Source organism: Hetaerina americana, unplaced genomic scaffold, assembly GCF_022747635.1.
Source record: "Hetaerina americana unplaced genomic scaffold, ioHetAmer1.1.p SCAF_1, whole genome shotgun sequence".
NCBI classification, from domain to species: Eukaryota; Metazoa; Arthropoda; class Insecta; order Odonata; family Calopterygidae; genus Hetaerina; species Hetaerina americana.
The window spans coordinates 30,676,009-30,694,697 of NW_027286069.1; the positions used below are offsets into that span (position 1 = coordinate 30,676,009).

The 18,689-nt window shown below is 33.4% G+C and overlaps 1 protein-coding gene across 1 annotated transcript; it reads left to right on the forward strand.

Annotated features, from left to right (window-relative positions):
* The first annotated feature begins 181 nt into the window (after nucleotides 1-181).
* Nucleotides 182-7,208, forward strand: LOC139700910 (arf-GAP with dual PH domain-containing protein 1). Its single transcript, XM_071599367.1, has 8 exons — nucleotides 182-323; nucleotides 666-793; nucleotides 950-1,047; nucleotides 1,231-1,426; nucleotides 2,403-2,723; nucleotides 3,636-3,770; nucleotides 6,089-6,335; nucleotides 6,922-7,208. Exons 1-8 carry the CDS (start codon nucleotides 242-244, stop codon nucleotides 6,981-6,983), a joined length of 1,269 nt encoding a protein of 422 aa, XP_071455468.1. The 5' UTR covers nucleotides 182-241; the 3' UTR covers nucleotides 6,984-7,208.
* Nucleotides 7,209-18,689: the final 11,481 nt, after the last annotated feature.

Below are 18,689 nucleotides of genomic sequence, written 5' to 3' on the forward strand. Positions count from 1 at the left end.
CCTTATTTTTTATTGATATAATATAATAAACAGATTTAATGTCGCACACGGCCGAAGCAGTAAAATTCGTTGTTTGTGTTTTCCGCTGCATTGGTGACATCTATGAAGCGCCTTTTCCGAATTCAAACCACTCTGAACAGTTGAATTCCGAGAAAAGGTTATACGTGAAGGAAATGAAACTGTCAAGCTCCTTTCAGCTGTCGCGTACTTTCCTGTTACTTCCCAGAATATTCACAAGAACATGGCTGATAGAAACGAGAAAATTCTTTTAGGGCTTGTCAAAAACATTGGAAATAATATCTGCGCTGACTGTAGAAGTCCAGGTAATTCAAATACATGACAATGAGAAAATGTTATCGCCAAATTTAAAGAGCGCGTAAGGTAACAGTAACTGTCATTCTCTCACATAAGGAGTTAGTTCCAATCCTTAATTATTTATACGGGAGTAGTTTCATATATGGAATTAAGTTTTTAGTTTGTATCGACAATTTTCTTTCTTGGTGGTATGAAGTGTTCCACTTAGTTGGTGTACAACCCATCGAGATAGGCCAATAGCATTAAGAGTAATATAAGTTGCATCGACGTTTTAATTTGATGTCGAGTCACTCAAGTGTTGTTTTTGTGCATTCCATATTGAGTTATTCATCCCCGGCTTAAATTTGCAGATCCGGAATGGGCTTCTTATAACATTGGAATATTTATCTGTACGAGATGTGCGGGAGTGCACAGAGGACTAGGAGCCCATGTATCAAAAGTGAAGCATTTAAAACTTGACCGATGGGAAGACTCACAGGTAAGGTCGGCTAGGATTTAAGGACAAAAGTTTATAGTATTGACTGATTTCTAAGTTGAAAAACATGTATTTCAAGTCGTATACGTATACGAAGGTATAGTACCTTCGCCCCTGTTTTATATTCTATAGTTGATTTTATGTGTAATATTATTTTAGGTTGAGAAAATATCCAGTATCGGTAATCTTGCAGCTGCTGCTCACTATGAATTGAGCGTACCTGCATTTTATAGAAGACCAAGCGCATGCGATCCACAGTATGTAATTAACGATAACCTTCGCATGACAGTTGTTATCAATGTCATTAATGATGCCCACTAATGTGTTTGCTGTCTTTGTGTATTTGTTTTGAATGTCGTACGTATTTATCTCTGTCTTCATGTGTCAATGCCTTCTTAACATACATTGTCTTGTGCTTCCAAATAAAAATTGCTTTATAGTACACTATTAGAGCAGTGGATTCGAGCAAAGTATGAAAGAGAGGAATTCTGTCACCCTGAGAAACCACCCCCAGTTTATCTTCTTGGCACAATGGAAGGAATCTTGTGGAAAAGAGGAAAATCAGATTCACGTTACAAGCCTCGGCGGTTTGTTCTGAATGAGATGGAGGATACCATTAAATACTTTGTCAAACAGGTAATACTGATGTAGGAATGATGCACAAAAAAATAGTATGGGTCTGCCTTTTTCCCCTTTTCTTTTATCTCTACATGTTGAAATTCTTGTTTATGTTACCTTATAATTTATGCTTAAGTATTAATCATAATTAAGAGCAGCTTCAGAATGATGCATGATTAGGAAAAAAGTTCCTTTTTCGCGATTTTCATTCATAAAACACTAACATTTCAGCCTACATTAAGTTAATTGGAATTTTGCATTTTATGTCATATTCAGTCATTTTATGTTTTGATAGGATATATATTATGTTTAGGATATTAAACATCCCTCAAACTCATTGATTTGTGCCCTAAGAAAGAGTCAGCCTTAAGTGGTAAATTCGACTTGGTTAGCATGGCATCATATAGTAATTGTTTCTAGTAATGGGTGTAGTAACACTTTCTCAGTCCCCAATAAAATTTCCTGTGCAAATGGAGTGGTAAAGAACTTAATGGAATATCGAAATTTATGGATAATTCAATTCTTGGATGGGTAGTATAGGGATGTTCACTGAGCCTCTCTCAGTTCTCTGTGTTATAAGTCTACTTGAAGGCAAGAAATTTCTCTTTCTTTCTTACCCTTGTATTTAGTCATGCTAAATTAATCTTGGGGAAAAAATCCCATCAGAAAGGAGAAACACTGCTTAGGCAATGGAGAAGGTGATTTTTTATAAATATGCTAGAATTTACGTGGAATAGATTTTGTCACAAAAGTCAAAAGCAGTTTTAAAGCAATTTTAGAAGTTTTTTTAAAGAATATCTTCTTTGTAATTTTATCTGAACGGTCATGAGAAAAAAATTGATTTTTCACTTGTTTCTAGAGTAATTTCCTTGTTGTAGCTGTATTTTGATAATTTATGTTGGCAAATAAATAACTCTGAAGATTAACTTTCCTGTTTTTGAGGCTCTTCTGTGCATTGAAATTGTCATCCTTCGTATGCTTTTGTTTCTCTTAGAAAAAGGAACCAAAAACAACTCTGAGGATATCTGAGATCAGCATATCATTTGCACCAATCAAGATTTCCAATCCAAACTCTTTTCAAATCAGCTACATGAGCGATACATCATCAGGAGGGTCAAATGAGACTGGCAAAAGTTCTCGATCTAGCACGACAAGTATCGGCAATCCTGCACCATATCAAATATCATCTGCCACCACCAGACACTTTTTTTTGTACCATGAGGATCCTAAAGTTGCTGTTGATTGGTACACAGCCATTCGAGGCATGCGCTTGAGAAGAATGCAGATTGCATATCCGGCTGAGTCAGAAGAGGAGGTAAGTTATTTGATTGGCTTTCACTGCCTTTGGAAAGAATCATTAACTTTCCTTGTGACAAAATTAGTTCTGCATAATTTATGTGGTTTTTTGGTGTTAGCTGTATTGTGCTAATATCCTCACAATAAAAAAAACCTCTCACTGCTAACATTGAATAACAGAGTGTTTCTGTTTCAATGTAGCATCTCCTAAGAAAACACTACCTGATACCTGGCACAACTTTAAATCTCCTCAGCTCTGTATACTTTCTTCTTTCCTTCATTCCGCCCGACATATGTATCCTTTTCCTACACCTACCCCTTTGCCATGTGCGCTAGTGAATCGAGTTCCGCTTAAGCCATGTGTTGCATACAAATAGTTATTTTTTTCATGCACACACTTGAAGTTTTTATGATCATTATTTAATCAGGGGTGGCATTCATTCGATAGGCCTGTTATTCCTTCAGAGGAATCTCTTCCAATACTAGCCTGACCATTGATGTCTTCTAATAATATTGATCTTTCACCAGGGACACCCTCATTCAAGTCAATTTACTCTAGAACCCCCTTCACGCTTTCAGGCTTACCATCCAATGCTCCATTACAAGCCATAATCATTACTCTCTAAATAACCTCTTGGATAGGAACCCAGAGAAAGCTTGGGGACATTAAATAATATACATCCTAGTCCTGCCATTCAGAATCAAACTATTATGCCACTGGAAGGGAATATGTTGATAGTCTATGTTCTCTTTGCTCCATCATGCATATTTGTGTTTCATAAATGTGTACAATAAGATGAATTCCTAGTTATGATCAATGCTTTAGGCCTCATGAAACTTAATCATCATTTATTTCTACCATGCTTTCAATATAGCAAATATGTTGTGTTTGAATTTAGACTGAAAAGTATTGTTTTTGTTATTACATTAGTTGGTGAAATGGTTACCCAAGGATTTTGCTCGTGAAGGTTGGCTTTGGAAAACAGGACCACGTCCCTCTGACTCCTACAAGAAACGTTGGTTTACGCTTGACAACCGGAAATTAATGTATCATGATGATCCAATGGTAAGAGAAGAAAATGAAATAAATTTCTATGATGATACTTTCACCATTGCCCTCAATATAACCAAACTAATAAATATTCCATTTCTTTCAATATGTTTCCTTTCTGGTCCTCTTCAATGTTAAAAACTCCATAAAATTTTCATAATATCTTATTTGTTTCAAAGGGTGTTGCAGGGTGCTGGCACCTAAATCATTGACAAAGAATACTGTGGAATAGTGGGTACTAAAATAACCTAGATACCTTAGATAGCCTTAGCTTTATGTACATTTTTTTCAGAACTTTTTTTTCATAAAACATTTCATAAGAAAACCTATTACACATAAGCATGTTTTATCATAAGGTCAATAATATTCAAATACTGGAGATTCTTTGATTTGAGTCACACGGTGAAAGCTCAGTTTTGGGTATCTCAAAGAGTCTTGCAGATTTTTACTTCTTCACTATACGTGTATGGTCTTGCAAAAAACACTAAAATTGCAACTTACAAAAATTGTTAACTTTATTATACTGTCCACTGTTGTTGTAATTGTTGCATTGAAATGCATATTAGCGGATGCCTCCGTTAAAAGTTACTGTTGCGGCATCTCCCACAGTTTCTTGGAATTTGTCAAAGGTGAAAACAGCCTAGTGTTTAATGTTGGCTTTAACCTTGTGGACTGTGGCATGTCGCACACGGCTACGAATGCCTGTGACATTGTATGCATGTTATTTCATCACAACATCTTGTTCCTTTAAAGCCCCCAAAATTTTAGAGTTTAAGAGGACGCCTTGACAGCTGAACTGGCTGAAGAACTCGGTTGGACATCTAAGGATCTGGGTTCAAATTCCAGTCGAGGCAAATGATTTTTACCCTCTGAAATTGTTGCATTATTTTATCGTGTTTAATATTAATTTTGACATTAATTTATGGATGTTGGGATTTCCCCTACACTGAAAGGGGGCACTTAATCAAATAAAGAAAAACCGCCATTTATTGAATATGTTATTAATAAAATAGGCAATTAAGGTTATTGACTTGCCATTTAGTTTCTTTTTGGTGTGGGTTGTGCCTTGTGTTCAAGGTGATTTCAATTGCATGTATGGAAATATTTTAGGACTATTTCATTAAAGTTCCTTTGCATTAAAAATTTCAAGCTACTTTGTTCATCCCATTATGCCAGCTTTCTGCTCAATCACATTACATTTATCTCTCTCCTCTTCGGATCAGTGAATTTCAAGTGGAATTCTAAACAGCCGCATACTTTTAGTTGCCCGTTGTGAGTTTCTCAGAGCTGTCCAGCTGATTAGGAATTACTGGAGGCAACTCTTATGCATGAGACAAGATTTAGTTGGCAATTAATATTATACCTGAGTTAAGAAATAGCCCTCCTTGACGTATCTACTATAAATCCTCGTGTATGAGAGAAGTTTCTTACTGATTTCCCCTAATAAAAACAACACTTCTCTGAGCCTTGAAATAAGGTGCCTGTCCTCGATTAATAATCAATAAGCTACAAGATAAAAACATTGAATGATTCCACTTTTAATAATGGCAATATTTAGCACTTTCTTAAAGTAAAATTTCATAATTATTGTTTCATTTGGTAGTAGTTTAGTGCATGGCCAAACATTGCAAATTTCACAATCATATATTTTGAAAACCTTCTTGAGATTATAATAAACATTGGGTGTGGTAAAAAATATGCTATGCAGTGTCATTATTAATGTGCCTAATAATACAAATGCTATTGCTGTTCTTCAAATTTGAATGCCACAGAGACTTGAGCAATGTGATTATCAGTCTTGAATTTTAATTGCTCGGTGACAAGATTTCGGTGTACAAATTTTTTCTATTGGCTGAAATATCATCAATGGTGATAGTGGTAATTTAGAAGAAGCTCTTATAAATTTGGGTATTGTGATGGAGAAGGGAAGTCTCAGTGAATGTTAAGAAAGGAAGTGAGGACAGGGGTAAAACAGGAACCAAAGATGGAAGGAAAATGAATAGTGTGGTACAGAATAAAGGGTGAAAACCATAAAATGTGATGCATGCCAGAGGCTCACAAATTTCCTCTTTTACAGTACAAGGCTATAGTCTGGGAGTTAAAGTTGTAAATGGTCCATATTGCATTCATTGCATACAAAAAAAATATCCATAACCAAATTAGGATGTAATTTTCATGCTAAAAATTGAATGCCAGTTATTTTGAAGAGCTTCCAAGGCAAAGGATTTTTTATTATTTACAGAAATGGAACCGGGCCCTTCAAACCAAGTTGACCCATAGTATCTATGCTATATATTTATATCATAGTTAATATAATTGCCTTACACCCACAGGACTCGTGCCCAAAAGGAGAAATATTTCTGGGGGAGAAGGATGATGGCTACTCAGTGAGTGAGGGCAGAAGTCAGGGTATTAGCCCTGCAGGAGGTGGGCCCGGAGGTGTTGGAGGGTTTCCATTTTCCTTAGTAACCCCTGACAGGACCTTCAATCTTTCATCCACAAGTGTAGAAGATCGAGATGCTTGGATCAAAGTTTTGCAAGTTGTCATTGATGTACCTCTAAATCCAAGGGACAACTCATGTAAGTCTCAGCAAAATATTTTCTACACTCTTGTTCCTTTAATTTAAAAGGATACTTGTTATTGATTTCATTTATATTGAGTAGTAATGTGTGTATGTGTATGTAGATGACTATTATAATGAGTACTCAATAATTGCTATTAAGCTGGCACATGTAGGAGAATATTCAAGAGAATAACAGAAGCTGACGCACAATATTCATATTATGAATAGCTAGATTTTTGTTGCCTTATATTCAGTCCTCTAATACATTTGAAGTAATTGAAGTGGAGTAAAGTAAGTGGAGCAATTGAAGAAGCATTTTTTACCTATTGGTAGATTATGTTGTATGGGAGCACCTAAGCGTTTTTCCAGATAACTATGAGGGCATTTATAAAAATTGGGCATCAATTAATGGCATGATAAAGATTTTAATGAAATATTTCTTTCATTTTCAAGCAAAGAAAATGTGAAATTTTAATTAATTTTTGTGCATTTGCCATCCTCTTTATTTTTGTGTAAACCCTTCTCAAATGCATAATTTTCATTCTTGCTTTAGTTTGGATTCAGTTTAAATTTCTTCTCATGGTGAACATTTGTATTTCCAGTGGCTGCCAGACTGTGCCGCAAAAGGGTTTCAGGCAGTATGAATCTGTTCAACTCAAGATGATATTTAAAACCATTTTCTTAATCTTTAGTACAATTTTCCACCGAAGAAGATTTTCTGAGCATTATGTAGTGCAATTAATTTTGTCAGAAATTTGTTTTCGTAAGTCTGAAAAATCCCATTCCCAAACTATGATGAAGCAACTATGGCCATCAAAGCTATGGTCATTGTGGAAGCTGCTGTTTATACTGCCAAAAAGATTTTTCTTAAGTCCTTTTATGATTGTTGTTTTTGTTATTTTATATAGATGTTCTAAAGTCCCTTTTAGAATTTGGATGTCTATTTTGAATATATGGATGTGCAAGATAGTAAAACTATAAAAAAAATTATAGTTGCCAAAATTTGTTTAATATTTTGGCGTTTTTCTATATGTGCCATAATGTTTCTCTAACGTAACATGTTTTATATCTTTCTATTGTTGTGGATAATATGATAAAATTTTAATACTAATTACATATTAATAATTCTATTCTATTTATCTAAACCACTGCTATTGTATGGCAGGTACAACCCATAGTGTTACTGACCAATTTCTGCAAAGCATAGTTGCTTTCCTTAGATATTGTTAATAATTTATTTGTCTTAATAGTTTCTTTTCATCTCATCAGCCTTAGAATTTTTTTCTAAGAAGGTTACTTTTCCTCCTTTTTTGACCAATGTGCTTTAATTGAATTTGAATTGTGTGTATATAGAAATCAACCCACTGGTTTATCAAATTATTGTCTTATTGTTTTCATATACATCTTTTTGAAATTTTCAAAATGGATTATCAGTTTAAATGCATTCCTCAATGGCATTAAGTTATGATCATAATTGACAACAATTTATTTGATGATACATTCGGCTTACCATAGTCATCTACTGCCGTTAGTAGTTGGTATAGGAGTAATTATGAGTAATGACAGTTGGGTATTGCTTTTCAAATGTGCTTATGCAAGAACTCAGTGGGTTGATGTCGAAAAAGGCCAGTGAAATTTGTAAGGATAGATTTAAAATCAGTGTTCGCTAGAAAAAATTAATTGTTACAAAAGGGAGCATTGACCAGATATGGGAAATTGATCTTATTAAAAAGACTTGAAGGGTTTTTACTCTTTAAATATGGGTGCTTGTGAGTAGATCAGTTTCTCTTTTTTAAGTCTTTGATAAGATTTTAATAGATGTTGCAATATATTCTTCATATTGTGTTAGAATTCCTGTGGTACATTAAAGGAGATGTTGGTAGTATGACTACGATTTGATATTGCACATGTAAATGACAAAATTCACTCCCCTAACTGTATACACTATTGTTATTCATTTATATTGATGGGAAGTTTGTGAAAAATTTATTGTTCGCATGAAATTTTTGGACCAAGAAGCAGTAAGCTTTGAAAATCTTACTAAATTTATAAGTGTCTGTTTCCAATTTTTCCATAAAATTGACTTTGAATTTCTTTAAGAGACAGTTTTATAATGATATAAAAGAACCTTTATAAATATAAATGATACAGAGCATCGATTTTTTGAATTAATAATTTGCTCAACAATTTCCTTTTATCAAGAATTTTCCATTTTTTACCTTTCTAATATTTGAGAAATCTTTTCCTTGCAGACAGTTTATATTCAGGTCAATCACATTTGATGATTTCCTGTAAGTGATATTTCATATATAAGTCCCATTTTAATACTCATTGCCAACAAATTGATCTTTTATGTGCAAGAATGGATAATGATGAGGTTTCATCATGATTTTGAGATGACTTGAATTTATGTCATTTTGTAGAAATACACTAAGACTTTATGGTAATGTTAACTTTCCGAAAAGAAATATTACATGCCCAAAAGGTGTTCATTAAAATTGTTTCCCAAGGTCCTCTTAGCCAAATTCATGAATTATTCTATCATTTAAATTGTTTGTCCCCATTTTTAGGGTATTTGATCTCAAACTTATTATGAACATTTAAGAGTATACATTAAAAAAATATTCAAAGCAATTTCATAGAATATCTGTCCAATATTTCCAGAATTGTATAATTGTTATGTAAGAAGGTGACATGTAAAGGAAGATAAGTTTATTATTGGTGTGGTGATTTTTTTACTCATGCAGCCATTATTCATGTTGTTGTAAATTAAAGTAGTCCTGACGAAGGTTATAATATGGTAATAGGCAGTGTATTGAAATGAGCTTTCCCTAGAACAGCCTTGGTGTGCAAATGCTTCACTGAAGTAATCTTATCTACTGAAAATGTTGTGTAAATATTTCAGAGCAGCTTTTAAGGGTCTCTTAACAATCAGCAATTTTCTAATTCTTAAACAACAGCTTGAAAAGAGTTTCCATGACACTATAAGACTACTCCTTCATTGGTCACTAAGATAAAGGGTTATAAACCTTCTCCATTATCTTCTACCAATCATACTCATTACATTAAATATGCAGTTATATATAGGAAATTAATGCAAATCAGCTTTCTAAATCCACATAAGTCTCCTAAAAAATGTAATCCTGTCCACTGAATATCTTTTTAAAACCTATTTACTCTTGGAATGACAAAGTTTTAAAGATGTATGCCACATTAAACTCGGAAATTTTGGGGCTTTTAAAGGAACTAGATGTTATGACGAAATACCATACATACAATGTCACATGCATTCGTAGTCGTGCGCGAGGCGCCACTGTAGCTTAAGTGCCTAAAGCACTCGACCGGATATTGAGGGATCTGGGTTCGAGTCCCAGTCAAGGCGAATGATTTTTACGCTCTGAAATAGTTGCATTGAAATGCACATTAGCGGATGACTCCGTTAAAAGTTACTGTTGCGGCATCTCCCGCAGTTTCTTTGGAATGTATGCCACATCTTTAGTTTACTTGGTGAAACATATTACTCTAGACAAAAATATTTAAATATCATATTTGCAAACATCAAAAACAGATGTCTACTAGGGATAAATTAATTTTGAATAACGGTGATTGATATTATTATTTGGTATTCTAATATTTAAGGCAGGTTTTGAATTGACGCAGGCTACACAATGGTACAGCGATAATTACCTTGCCCCTCAAAACCAAACACAACCTGAAATTCAACACTATAATAAGCCTCTCTCCAATTTATTTGGCCAGCCAGTTATTTATAGGGCGTAGACCATGTGTTAGTAGCAAATTTGAGTTCCCTTATGAGTATCTAAGGTACAAAGAGATTCAAATGGACATAGAAAATAAGCCACCAGCTCCACATCATTTGATGTTTTAACCTGCAGTTTTTAATACATGTTATTCTTTGAAAAATAGCTGTATTTATTCCAGCTGTAGGGTATGCCTTGTTTCATTTCTGACTGATCAATGAGTAGGTTAATTCTAAATTACTTTGAAATTATTTTATTGCTTTAAGGCAACAGAAGAATAATTCAATTATTTATGTTATAAATTTTGCTAACTCTCAATGATTTTTTCTTTGATTGGCATAAGCCTGAGTTGGATATAAAATAAAAGGATTTATAGAAAAAGGCCCTTGGATAATATTGCATTATTGAGGTTTCATTTTGTATGGATTTGACCAAATTAAATTTTAGCAATATCTGAAAAATGCAAGTGTAATGTTAGTGGAGCAGCAGAAATTTTGACTGGAAAAGTAGATTTTTTGTAGCTTCTCCCTAATATGAGGTATCTGGATCTGGACCTGGTTTCTTTAATTATCAAATACAAAAACATGAGGGAGTCAATTTTCAATTTCTCTATGAATAAGGTGATAATGAACAATTTAGTGGATAAGGAACGAGGAGTAAAGGAATAATTTTTCTCTTAACAATTAGTAGAAGGTGCTGTCTTAATAATATTAATGTCATTAATATTTTAGAAATTAGAATTTACTCTTACAGTGATATTGTGTATAGTGCTATGCCTGTGATCTTTACGTGATATGTGTAGAGGACAGATATTGCAGTAAAGAGCCCAATGGACAGGAGATAACTGTAGAACATGACTTCATTAATATAGAAATAAGCTAATTTTCCAAACGAGTGTTATCTCCACTCTTTTCCTGTCTCATAAATCCTGATCCTTGATACTAGAGCAACAAGTTCCATGCTAATTGCCTTGCAGACATTACTTTGCCCAAGAATACTTTATGCCACTCACCAATTCATTTATTACGCTAATACCTTATTAATTTGAGATGGAATGAGTTTGTGGTTAGGATATTTCTGTTTATCATACCCCCCTTCCATCAATATTTTTTACAGCATGCTCAATGAACTAGCTTTCTTCCAATATTTTGGTGTAGTTTCTCCATGCTTTCATTGGCTCTCTTTTCCACATGGGTTCCTTGTGGTAAAAGTTTGGATTTTTTGCATTTGCTTTGTGCAATATGAGGGAAAAGTGGAAAGTAATTTGACATTTCTTCTATGATTTTTCTCTTTTTGGAAATAATTATAAATTGCTCAATATAATGATTGCTTAAATATTAAAAGTAAAACATGCTTTTGCTGACTATCTATTAAAATAAGATAAATGCCATTAATCAAGTTTAATCTATAATTCCATCATTAAATACCATGAACAAACGATGTTAAAGAATCAAACATTACTGAACTCATTAGAAACCCTTACCCCTTGATTATGTGATGGGCATTGTTTTTAGTCCCATCTATTATACGTGCATTTAACTTTCAGGAATTCTCCAAATTTGGGGAATAGGCAATTCAGTTGAGGTAAATGTGATTTTTGTTACACAAAGAAGTTTTAATTTTTTAAGTGAAGATGTAATAAAGTTTCATTTTGCTCAGTCTTAGGAAAGTTACAAAAACATTGAAAAAATCTTTGAGCTAACTGAACTCATTTTTGGATTGTTTTGCTGTTGTTGTAATTGAAGAATGAAGTCTCTTCTGTTATTACTTTTTATTAACTTTATATCCAATATCTTCCCATTTCCTCAATTCTTTACCATTTTTGTTATTGTATGTGCTTGGAGTGTTATGCTAGCCAAAGAAAGAATATGCTGCAGGGAACTAGGTATATGATTTTCTATGAAGAGAAGTCCCGAAAAATTAGTTTGATAATACAGTTGGTGATATATTGTTATATGTATTAATAATAATGAGTTTTAGTTCTAATATAACTAAACTACCACCATAAAAAACTTGATCACTTAGAGTAAACTCTGAGGAAGTCTCTCTTTTTTTTCTTTCTCTTCAGATTGGTCATTAAGATCCAAATCTGAATAAGTCATAAATGCCAAATAAGAGGTGTCACCGTAGTCATTAATTTATTGTATTTAGTACCTAGATTTCCATTAATTGCATCAACATAAGACATTTCATCTTATTTGCTAGGAACTATAATGGTTTTCAGTTGAATTTTAAGTATACCAGTTATGAAAAACTGATGTCAATGTGTGAATTACTGTCTGAAAATAGGTGACTAGCAATCTATTATATTATGGAAGGACTTGTTTATCACTGGCTGCATATCTGAAATTATTAAGCAATTGTCTATTTAACCGTTTACTTTTTTTAAGCAAAATTCAAAATTGGCATAGGCACAATTCTTAAGTATATGCATTCATAAAAGAGACTGAGATAATTAATAGAATTCAGTATTCTGAGCTGTATTTACTGTTAGTTATGACATTTTTATATGAATTTACTGAAAATTAATGGGAGCAAAAGAATTTGCAATTGAAAATTTTGACCTAAAAAAGTGAGATGATTTGGCTGTCCTGTACACGAAGGATCAAGTCCATTTCCTCTTGGCTGTTCATGTCTGTAGAAAGTAAATTTTTCCAGGACATATTGACTGAATCACTTAGTCTTATGGTCTGTAATAGTATATATGGTAATATTATGGTATATGAAATTTTCCCTTAGAATAGTGATTTATGTGAAAATTCACTCATCTAGTAACGTCAACAGACCTATTGTGTAATTTATTAGTAAAGTAATTGTATTACCGTCTGCAAAAAATACTTGGTCAACATATATTGGGGTTCTGTGGCATTGATGGTTGAATTTTAAAGATAGGCTTGTAGAGTGTCTGTCAATGACCTATTCCTGTTTTTCTTTATTTGCCATTGGCCCAAAGTAAATGTGACCCAGGGTACTGAATGTAAATCCTATGAATGTTGTCTCTTTAAATTACAGGATGGAAAACATTTTAGATTCTGGATTGAAACTATATACTCATGAATCAATAGGAACAGGTCCATCTTAAGCAATGATAGATCAATATATTAAGCTGAAGTTTGTATATTTCACGGGAGGTTTCCATTAGAACAAAGCATGCATTTACTGCCTGGCATAATGAATAGTAATATGAATTGTTTATGGTTTTCTCTTGCATAATATGTATGCTGCACCCAAAGATGTGACATGATGTATTTATACCATGACATTTTGTAGTTGACTAAATGTATTTTTGTAAATGTACAATTTATTATATATATATATATATATATATTTTAGATATGGAGCATAGTTCTATATGTGAATATCACTCGCTTAGAATCAGTTTAGCTAATTGAATTTTATTTACCATCTTATTTGTGTGCTTGGTGTGCATTTTATCATAGTCATTGTCAGCATAGTCTTATTTATAAATACTGAGTGTTAAGTGTGTATTACTGGGAACCCATGTTCATTATTTACTTGAGTTCCTGCATAGTTAGAATTATATCACATTAGTTATGAACTGACTTATGAAATATATCAGATACTAAGTACCTACCTTAAATGTAACAATGCCCATAAAGTACATTTTCCCAAAACAATAGTTAGCCATTCAATGTTCCTATGCTGTTTACATCTGTGCACACCCTAGTTCATCTGAAGACTAAACTTTTGAGTTCCTTGAAAACATATTATTCCTTGGAATTCTTTTTTAATTGCCTTATCGCACAATATAGATGTTTGTCATCTTCCATGTTGAATTTATATCTTAAAATTTTTAAAATGTTAGGAAATGAAAGCAATTCTTGTAACCTGATGAAAGATATTTTCAGGTTTTCTGTTGGGGAATACTTTTACTGTTAGATTTTAATGTATATAAATAGCCATATTCTGAAGTTACCCATTACGCTCAATGTTGTTTTTATTGTGAAGAGATATGTAAATGTTTAGCCAATAGATTTTAAGCCCAAAAAAGTTATACATGTTAAGATTCATTTGCAGATGTTTCGTGAATACTTTTGTGTACAAATATATGTATGGAAAAAATATCAAGTCTCTCAGTTATGTTTTGTAATCAAATGGAAAACAATTTATGTTGATTAAAATTTTATTTGAAATTGAGTTTATTTTTATTTTCCTTTTATGATCTAATAAAAGAATTATCATGTTTAAAGGCTGAATGAATGTGACCCATTCGCTAATATAATCTGTGGAAATACTGATAAAATTTGAGTCTTGTAGAGTTTAGGTTGGCGAATTTTAGAATCTTTCTTCTGTTTATCCCATAGGGACTTGAGGTCCTCATTTTTTTACAGATGATGATTTATGTAGATAAAGTTCTATCGATGTAGATACAATATATTGAGGATGCCCAAAACCTTGGTTATGAGCAATCCCTATATGGAAGAATTTTGCAAAAATCTAATGTAGCTTATTAAGAAAAATAGATTTGGTGGCTTTACACATATTCATTACAGCAATTATCTGTAACAGTGGACTAGTCAAGATAATGAGGTTAGAGAGGCAAATTAATGTTATGCCACCTATTGAACCTGCAAATACTGAACTGTTGCAGCAGCAGAATTTTGACATTTTTTTCAGTTTTCTTGGTTTGCAGTTCCTCACAGTTCTCTTCGTACAGGATAAAATGTATGAACCTGCAAAAATGGTTGATACATGGAAAAATATGTTTAGGAGTCCATTGTTTGGCCCCTAAACATATTTTATGTTTAAAGAGTTAAGAATTATTGGACTATTGGAAGGGAACAAAATAGATGTAGACTAAATTTTGCAAAATAAAGTTTTTATAGCCTCAGTCGGCCTCAGTTTTATAACCTCATAGATGTAGATATAAGATTTCTTAAAGGTCTATTTATTCAATAGATGATACCTGCATTTATGGGATAGTATTAGATAGTAATAAATGTAAGAGTTGCACACAAGACCACATCATGTCAAAAGTTAAGTGATGAATTTACATCACAAAATCATAGATTGTTATACCTACAAATAGGAGAGTAACAGAATGGTCCCGGGAAAGATATTAAGTAGTTTCTGCAGTAAAAATTTTAAATTATTACATCAGAATAACAGATGAACATGCCCATTCATTATTAATTAAAATAATTGTGGAGTCATTTTCTTGTGGAATCTGCATAAAAATTAGTTGCTTTTGTAAAAATATTTTTTTGCCACATGAATGCCTCTGGTGGTCTGTGCATTCTTTGGAATCCCAATAAGCTCTTGGCTTGTCAGCAGCTGCCCAAGGGGCCAAATCACTAGAATTTACACGATAACCATGCACCAGGAGGGGCTCAAACTCTTGACCTTACAGTTAATGGGTGAATGAGTTACCCTCTGTCTAACACAGCTGGAAATTAGTTTATTTACCGAACAATATTTTCATTTGCATTGATGAAACTATAATTGGGGTGACTGCAGAAAAAATAAATTTCACATTAAAATGACATTGAATCTCTGCTAGTCCAGATATAGTTAAACCATGTCAATCAATATTATGAAAAGGTTGAAGGTGATAGCTGTTACTGTCAATAGATGCATAAGTTTTATGTACACACAGTGGTCACACAACTAACGAAGCTATATATTTAGATAAATGCATGCTATGACGAATATTTTTTATCAAGCCTTGAAGTAAGTACTTAAATTGTAATTGATGTCCTTCCATTTAAGGCACATTTTGGAAGGACACAGACAACATAATGGTAAAATTCATCCCTCTCACCTGAGCAGTCTGAGACATATACAGGCTGCAGATAAGCTGCCTATCCGTCCAGTCTACTCCTATCTTGGGCAATACATTCAATTATTCCATTCAGTTTACTGTATCTAATCCAACCTCAAAATTATGAAATAAATATTTCCTGATTGTAATCTATGTCCTTCTATATCAATGACCTCATTACTTCCATTACACCATGCATGCCTCTTATCTCTATCTCTCCTGGATCCGAACTTATACAGCCCTAAGTAATAATTTGTATTTCTCTCATTGGAATCTTAAGTACCGCTTTATCTGTGTGTGAAATCAAACTTATTGTTCTATAGCCCTCACATATGGTCGCCCTTCTCTTTTTTGAGGGCGGAGCTTAAGCTGATCTGATGAACTCCTTTGGCCAAAGTCCTCCCTCATAAATATAGTCTACGAGTATGTTATCTTCCTTCAAATTTCATATCACTTAATGCCCTTACCTCTTACCATCCCAATGCCCAAACTTACCAGCAAGTATGCCCGGACCTAAGATATCCTCATCTACATCATATTCTCTTTCTATGTCTAAGCTTGCTGGATTTTCTGTCCTTACTACTTGATAGTGCTTTACTTATGAGAGTATTTATATTTGATTGTCGAATTTACATTTCCAATGCTCCATTCCAAATTAACTAATCATCAGTCAATCTAATAATATTTTATTACTATAAAGATGGAGTGACTACAGCTTTCAATACTTACTTATTGCTGTTTTATGCTCTGATAATACCCTATCTTACTGTTCCCACAAATTTTCATTGTTTCAAGGATTTCCCAATCTATATGGGTATTCTTTTTCAGGACAAATGACCTTATATCTTTTGTTCTCATTCTTTTCTCATTATATCTGTTTGATCCTCTGTTAGATCTTCAAAACCCTGTACTAGGTCTAGAAGGCTTCTTCCTATTCTTCCCTTGTCTGCTTTCCTAATGGTCCTTTAGATGCATATCCCATCCAAATGTTCTCAAATGCTGCCTCATTGTATTAGTTCTGAATAATTCATTCTTTTAGATCAGAGTTAAATTTTGTAAAAAAACTCCTTTGCTAATGCATGCTTTATGTTTGATTTGCCCATCCATCTCATGTTATGCCACCTCTTAAGCAGATGAAAGATTCCACTAGTTCTGATTCACTTAGAGTCAGCCTTTAAAGTTCCTCTATACCACATGCTATTTTTATTATCCTCTCATTGGTTTTCACGTTAAAACTATAAAGTGCTAGATATATTTCTTTCATTGATGATGTCCATAACTGAATAATCATTTATTCCAAATTTACAATTAATTTCTTTCACATTCACTGGAATTTCTAAAATTAATAATTCTTGTGTTTCTTTTAGATTTTTGCTCTAGAAACCTGGTAAGAGGTTGTATGTCTGTCTTAATAGTCCAAGTTAGGTGCCTTGATTCTGATAGAGGTGATTCATTAAAATGCCATTTTACTTTTCTTAAACACCCATTCTAAGTTTTTCCACTAATTTTAGCATCATCTTTAACTTGACAGCTGGAATTCTTTCCAAGTCCATGAGGGATTGATGCATTTTTTTTCAATCATTTTCTTTTTAACCAGAATGTAGAATACCTTATTTATCCAAATTAGGTTTTGTCTGGATCAACGTTTAAAAACTATTCTGTAGAGTATATTTCAGAGAAGCATTGCGAAATAAAAAAAATTATTTTTTAATGCAGGGAAGAAAAAAATACATTTGATTGGGTGTGGCAATCTTGTGCACCCAAATCATCCTGAGCAGCAGTAATGAGCCATTAACGGTGTTTGGAGTACACATAATTTGGAAATAATCAGTCGCCTAGGTACTCAGAAAAGCATATGCGGTACGGTATGTTCTGACAAAGGAAGAGCTCTTAAACAATGGAAACTCAGAAGATAACTTGAAGAGTTCAGAGATATTTTGTATGCATGATGGAGATTATGCAGAGGGAATTTTCTGTGCGCATAACTTAATTGGCAAATTCACATCTGTGGTTTATTCAGTGAGGAAAGTGAGATATCAATGAACTTAAGTTGTTTGGGTTAATTTTGGAAAATATTTGGACTAAGTTCACTCCCTGAAATATTCCAGTCGACAATAGATTTAGTGGTGAAAGCAATAGCCCCGGTTAATGTCCATTGAGAAGATAAATTACTTGCTGTATGCAAAGCACATAAGGGCAGTATTGAATACCCAATCGAGTTGATTAGTTAAATGCTGAATTAAAATTAATATTGAAAAGAAATATTTTCTGTGAATTGCGGTTTTCATTGACTTAGGATTCACGTTAAATCAGGGAGAGTTAAATTCTGACCTAAATGGAACATAAGTTACTCGAAAAACCCTACACCTTGGTAATATCACTTGGGTGATGGCATATTCAGCGTTCTTGGATTAACATCATATTTGGGTACCCGCGTCGGCCGATCTCTTAGAGCCTGTATACCTGTAAACTCGTCACAGTGAGGCCATTGAAATGAAAGCTCCATTGACCACTGGATTTTGACGGAAGCCAATACCTACATCGACAAAAATCGGATTTATAGCTGTTTAATCACATACTCTCGATTGAGGTGACGACACGCGACAGCCGGTTATACGGCGGAGGGGCCTTCGGTACAAAGTAGTTGGTTGATGCCGCCAAATGTTCTCTCGCATTTCTATACCCCATACCGGCGAAACCCGATAAAGAGTTGAAAAGAAGGAGAGCTCGTAGTACTTTTCCCTGTAAATTTTCTTCAGTTATTCATTGGTACGTAAATTCAATTTTTTAACGGATCACGAACGGCTTGAGTCAACAGTAAATGGAG

What these genes read in the sequence shown, in the direction of transcription:
- LOC139700910 (XM_071599367.1), top strand. Translation starts at nt 242, where the DNA reads ATGGCTGATAGAAACGAGAAAATTCTTTTAGGGCTTGTCAAAAACATT. An exon ending in CCAAGCGCATGCGATCCACA is followed by an intron (nt 1,048 to 1,230) that starts GTATGTAATTAA and finishes ATTGCTTTATAG; the next exon opens with TACACTATTAGAGCAGTGGA. An exon ending in CGGCTGAGTCAGAAGAGGAG is followed by an intron (nt 2,724 to 3,635) that starts GTAAGTTATTTG and finishes TTATTACATTAG; the next exon opens with TTGGTGAAATGGTTACCCAA.